Source organism: Globicephala melas, chromosome 1 (genome assembly GCF_963455315.2).
Source record: "Globicephala melas chromosome 1, mGloMel1.2, whole genome shotgun sequence".
In the NCBI taxonomy this organism is placed as follows: Eukaryota; Metazoa; Chordata; class Mammalia; order Artiodactyla; family Delphinidae; genus Globicephala; species Globicephala melas.
In genome coordinates, this window is record NC_083314.1 from 184941998 (window position 1) to 184948171 (window position 6174).

The 6174-nt window shown below is 60.3% G+C and overlaps 1 protein-coding gene across 4 annotated transcripts in view; it reads right to left on the minus strand.

Moving 5' to 3' along the window:
• Positions 1–1364, minus strand: part of AJAP1 (adherens junctions associated protein 1) — a 125576-nt gene extending 124212 nt beyond the window's left edge. For 3 of the 4 annotated variants that reach the window (XM_060283946.1, XM_060283948.1, XM_060283950.1), the window contains exon 1: positions 1262–1364. In XM_060283946.1, the coding sequence (XP_060139929.1) occupies positions 1262–1347 (86 nt within the window). In that variant the 5' untranslated portion in view covers positions 1348–1364. Of the gene's footprint in view, positions 1–127; positions 279–1261 lie in introns of those variants that run through there. The other variant, XM_030865806.2, reaches the window with a different exon arrangement.
• Between the last annotated feature and the right edge of the window lie 4810 nt (positions 1365–6174).

A 6174-nucleotide genomic window follows, 5' to 3' on the forward strand; every position in this document is an offset into this window, starting at 1 on the left:
GCCGTTCGCGGGGAGCGGAGAGGGGGTCCCTTTATTCGTAACACCGAGCAAAGAGCCGCTTCAGCCCGGCTCGGTACCCACGCACCCGCGCGCCCACACGCTCCCCGGCGCCGGCCGGGTCGCTCACCTGAGTCCTAAAAGCTGTTGAATCCACATGGTCACGTTTCGGGGAGCAGAGACTCAGATCTCGCTCGCCCCGGCCATCTGCGCGGCGCCCGCGCCCGCTCGCTTCCGTCCCGCGGCGCCGGTCTCCGGCTTTCGGTCCGCCGCCGCCCGCTGCCCGCCGCCCGCCGCCCGCCGGCCGCGGGGCGCAGAGCGAGTCAGAGCGCGGCCGCGCGGGGCTCCATGCCGGCCGGCGCGCCGCCGCCGTTGGGGCGCATGGTTCAGGCGGGGCGGCCCGCGGGGGCGCACATCCTCCGGCCCGGGCGCGGAGCTCGCGGCCCCCTCCGGGGGCGACCCGGCGAAGGCGGCTGCGAGGCGGGGGCGCCCGCTGCCGGCCCGGAAGGGGCGCGCTCCAGCGCCGCGGCCGCGCGGCGAGGGTCGGGGGAGCGGCGGCTTCGCCCTCCGGGGCGGCGAAGAGGGAGGCGGGCGGCGCCGCCGCGCACGGTGCGTGTCTCGCGGCGCGGCTCTCGCACCGGCCCGAGCCCCGCGCCGAGGGAGCGGCGAGGTCCGGGGGTGCGGGCAGAGGCGACGCTGGCGGCCGCAGGTCCCCTCCGCGCGCCACTGGGCCGGGGGGCTCTGCCGGGGACTCCGCTGCCGCTCGGCGCCGCTCAAGTTGGCCGGGGACTCCGTCTGAGCGCTCGCTCCGCAGACGGCCGCGGCGCGGGAGGCCAGCAGGAGGCGGGCGCGGGAGGCGCGCGGGGCGAGGGCGCCGTGGAGCGCGGGGCGTGGGGACGCGCGGCGGCGGCGCCGCGCCGAGGAGGCGGGCGGGGATCCCGGGGCCCCGCCGCCCGCGCCCACCGCGCCCGCCGCAGAGCCGCCCGCGCCGCTTGGCCGCCTCCCTCCGCGCGTCTGCCTCCCCGCGCGCTCGCCCCCGCCTCCCCAAGCGGGTCCCAACTCCGCCCGCCCGGCCCGGCTCACGTCACCCTCTTCCCCGCCCCTCAAACTGGAGCCCGAGCCCCCTGCCCGGCCCCGGCTGCCGTTCACCGCCCCGCCTTGCGGTGGCCCACCTCTCCGCACGGGGCTGTGCCCGGCCCTGGTGACGCCGCAGGCGGGGCCTCGGCCGCCCCTTCCCCAGCCCTGGCCTCGTCCCGGTCCCCACCTTGGGAAAGGCTCGAGAGAGGCCGCTGGCTCGGATTGGACCGCCGGGCGCCGCCGGGTGGTGTTGCCACGGTAACCGGAGGGCATGCGAAGCGGTTCGAGGTTCTGACCCGGTTACCGGTGCGCCCAGTGCACCCGGAGAGCTGGTTTTGGGCAGGAGGCGTTCCCGAGGAAGCACTCGGGGGGCGCTTGGGGCGGGGGCTGGGAGAAAAGTTTCCTACTGGCGGAGCTGCGCGGAAAAGGCCGCGGGAGTGTGAAGGAGGCGGGGAGGGTCCGCTGCTCGGGATTCCTCTCTCCCCGCGGCCTGGGCGCGTGCCTCGAGACCTGGCGTAAGAAGTAGCTGTGTCCCTGGTCAGAGCTTCAGGACCTTCTGCCCCCCGCGCAGCCCTGTCGGTCCTGCATCCCGACGCTGCAACAGGCCCCGGGCTGGGCGTCCGGCAGCCCCGGCTCGCCCGACTGCAGCTGCTGCTCGGCCAGGCCCTGGAGGAGGACTCCTGCGAGTTCCAGGGCGCCGCGCCCCAGACTCTTGGCCCCAGGAGTTCCCCTGGGCCTACCTGGTTAGGCTGTACTTGCAAGGCCTTAACTACACGAGAAGGGGCCCTTGGCGGGGTCCTTGAGAAGTGACTACAGTGAAACTCCTCATTGAAGGCCAGACCTGCTGACTCCGTGGGAAGCCGCGGACAAAGCCGTGCTTTCAACTCTCAGTGCCCTCGAGGGAGGTGCAAAATCAGAGGCCTTAGAAATCAGCTCTTGTGCTGCAAGTGTGGATGTGGGAGTCCGTGGAGGGGAAGCGAGAGGTGTTCTATGCAGGTGCCTCCCCCAGTGAAGCTCTGTAACCGCCCAGCCCACGTGAGAGACCCCCAGTAGCAGGAGAGGCCTCCCTGGGGAGGGCGTTGGGTGGGGGGGAGCGGTTGTGGGGCAGAGCCAGGCCTGGAGGTCCCTAGAGGTCCTTCAGAGCCGTAGGGGTCTCCTCCACCCAGGCAGGAGGACAGAGGGGGGCGACCTGCTTCCCCGAAGGAGAGGGGCAGGGGACAGGGAGGTGTGGTGGTCAGATCACAAGTCTTGACCCGGCAGCCCAGGAGCCGCTGTTCACTCACCGTGGGGCCCTGGGCACATTATCAACCTCTCCGGTCCTCAGTTTTCATGTCTGTGAAATGGGTTCCATAGTCCCTTCCACACAGAGGTTTTTGTGGGGGTTAAATGAGATTGCCTCACACACGGTTTCACTGTTATTGTCCGAAGAAGCAGCAGGCTGAGTCAGCACTTTGCCTACCTGGCCACTCCTGGCTGGTCTTCCCCTGGAGCCCTCTCTCTCCCTGAGGGCTTTCGGGGGCAGATCCCAGAGGGACGTCCTGGAACAAAGGGCCGAGCCCCTGCAGCTGGGAGAGAAGCGGTGCCCTCACTGCTGCCACCTAGCGGGACGAGGGGGGTTGCTGCACCAGGGAGGCCCTTCCAGGAGCCAGAACAACCCCGGAGAAGGCTGAGGGACCGGGTGGGCCTGGGGGGACCCCGAGCCCCTCGACTCCAGGTACCCCTTCGGCAGCCTTGTGCAAACCCACGGACCTTGTCTCAGAACGATTCTAAGTGCAGAGACGAAAATACACAGGATTTTTAGGAAACCAAGTGTATTGAAACACATTATCAAAATATTAAAACAGATTTTTGATATAGCAATGTACCTTCTTTTTATCATGTAGGGAACGAATCTTCAGACCCCAAACGTGCCACAAGTTGGGTGTCCGGACCCCCGGCCGTCATAGTTTGGGCTGCCCACAGCCGTGGTGACACATGAGGCAAAAGGCTGCAGTTTCTGTGTTTAGCGGTCACTGGCGTGTCACAGCACCTCGCTCTGCTGCCTACATTTATAACAAAGAAATGTTGGGTTTCGGATGTGATTTTTTTTTCACCATCCAAGTGAAAAGACTCCTTGAATTCTGCCCACTTTACCCTGGAGGATTCCCCAGACCTCAGATAGGAACCTCTGGGTTGAGAACACAGTGCATAGAAGTGTTTTCGGGAAACAGCTGTGAGGCCAAGCAGTGACAGAGTCAGGAGGGGAAGTCACACAGCAGAGGTGCACCAAGATAGCCCTGGCTGCCTCAACCCCGGGGGGAGGGAGGTTGCCCTCCACCCCACCCACGATGGAAAGTCGGATTTAGGGCAAGGACCCACTCGTTTCTATTACCCTTGGGCACTGATCGCTCCAACTCCTCCAAAGAGAGTGACCGTCTATTATTCGGTCTGTTTTTATGTTTTCTCTTGATGCGAACATTGTCATTTTTTACAGGCTGAAACATAATAAAACCACGACATAGTTCACCATTAAGGTAACTGGTTTCTTGGACAGCATCTCATATTTCTGACTAGTTCATTTTTCTCCTCTTTTGGGAATTTGGGAAGGAGAGTATAAGTCATCACACACACACACACACACACACACACACACAGGGCTACCAGCTTCAGCAAGTGCAAAACGGAAGTTTTCAGACGTACCCACTGTGGAAAGATCACCCGGTCCCCTACCAGGAGAAACCTGTGCCCAGGAACCTGGAATCACAGGCTGGCCCCGGCACTCCAGGAGCCCCCTCGCCTCTGCCCTGCCCTATTTTCCCAACAATGGAGCTGGCTGACCCCCCAGGAGACCCTCTTTGAAGCTCTCTTAGGCCATTTACCTAATGGCCTTCACAGACTTGACTATTTTTAAAACCCATCCAAAGCCAAATTGAGCTGCCATTTTCCATTTTTCTCCCAAGGAGGTAAATGTGTCTTAAGCATGACATTTGATTAAGTAGCTAAGTTTGTGATTTTAAATGGAAGGGAAATGCTCATTAAAATTATTATGCATTTCTTTAAAGCATTCATACTATCTTCTCTGCACCCCGGCCTTACTAGTTTCCCCCACCTATTAAAACGTGCAGTGGGGAGGAGGGGGAGGGGCGGGAGGGAGGAACTCCAAGGCACTTTTCCTTCTCTGGGGAGGGTAAGTGCCCTGACTTTGGAATCCTGCCCTTACCCCCGCCCACATCTGAGTTGTTCCCAGGTGGGTCTGCACACAGCCGTGAACTCCACCTGAGGGCAAGGGCGAAGCTGCGGGAGTCAGAGGCTAGGAGGGAAGCTGAGACTTCCCCTGACAAAATGACTCGCAGGACAATCTTGCAGCACCCCAGGCCTGGCCAGAGGAAATGCCAGGTCTCTACTACCCATCCAAATACACTTGTGTACCTGAAAGAGAAAAAGATGGTCCCGCCCCTTCCTCAGAGCAAGTGATGGGTTCCTACCGCAGGTGGAAAGAGGGCTGCCTAAGAATTCGATCTGGTCTGGGATAGAGAAAAACCCTCATTTCAAGGCTTTTAGCAATTCTCTGTGATGACAGGTTTGCTGATTCGATTGAGATGGACAAGGGTGAAGAGGATGAGCGTTTATTTGCATCACAAAATAAAGTGACAATTCGGTCGCAGTCCTTCGGCATTACGGGATCTGGAGGTTTGGGGAACGAAGCTGGAGAGGAGAGGGTCTGGAGGGCGGGCAGACACGGGCCGGAAGGCAATCAGGGCTGGGGTGTCTGGGGGCTGGGGCCGTCCAGCTGAGTCCTTACATGTTCTCACATGACTGAGTCCAGAGTCTGAGGGTTTTGTCCTGTGTGGCGGTTCTGCTCCAGGTCGGTGGTGCTTGTGTTGAGGAGAGTCAGGGAGCGATGAGCAGGGTGGTCTCTGCTGCCGGGCAGGTGGAGGTGGGGGGAGACCACAGCAGTCGAAACAACCAGGAGGAAGAACTGGGACATGGTGACTAACTCCAGAAGAGATGTGAAGAAAACGCCCTTCCTCCCTCACGTTCCAGAAGACTCCGGGCCTTGGGTGGTTGGGGGCTGTGGGGGCAAGAAGGGCTGCCTGACTCCACAGAGTCCTCAGGATGGAGCTCTAGTTGGATTATCTGGGTATTAAGGAAAAGCGGGGGGTCGGGGATCAGGGACATGAAAGGGTCAGGCCCCTGGTTACACTTGCCGACTTAAAAGAAAGGCACAGTATGTGAGTTGTGAGTTAAGTTTTATTTGGGGCAAAATGAGGAAGCATTTCAGATAACTCTGAGAAACTGCTCCAAAGATGTAGGGGGGAAGGTCAGTATAGATGTGATTTTGGCAAAGGGGGAGTCCATGCAATCAAGCACATATTTTTTTGCAGAAGGTTTCTGCCAGTCGTGAGGAGCAGACGTCACCGTGAAGGGTTTTGTGCTTTTCTAGATACGAGGAGATAGAAGAATTAGGCTCATAAAATTGGCTCCTGAAAATATCTAACTATCTGAAGCCCCGTTCTGCCAGTTTTTCCCAGAGCACAGAGCGCCTCATTTCTGCTCTCCACCCTGAACTCCTTTCAGGGGATGTTGCAAGTCAGCAGCTGCAATGATTTAATCACTGTAGAGGTAGATGGCAAGTACCAATTTGTAGTTGACACACTTACCAAGAAGGTAAGGGGCCTGGGGGCCATCTCTCGCTGGCCCCAAAGGTCCGACTCCTTCTAGGAGGAGAGGTGAGAGAATGAGGATGCGCTCATTGTGTTGACCAAGCCCTGGGGGTGTGCAGGAAAATAACAGTGAGTGAGGCTCCCTGGGGAAAAGCTCCCCAAACAGGGGATGTGGTCTCGCCCTTGAGTGGTCGCTGCTACTGGCTGGTCCAGGGACCCTTGGCTCCAAGCAGAAAGGGCAGAGCTGGATGTCACTGATTCTGGGCTATCGGTGTCTCTTCCAAGTCACTTCGTAAACTGCATCCATCAGCTCAGACTAGATGATGTTGCACCAACAGACAGCCCACAGAGCGCTGTGGCTGAACCCAATGAAGGTCGATTTCTCACTCATGCTCAGGACCACCGTCTGCTCCATCAGCCCGTCAGCACGTTATCATCATTCTGGGACCCAGACTGA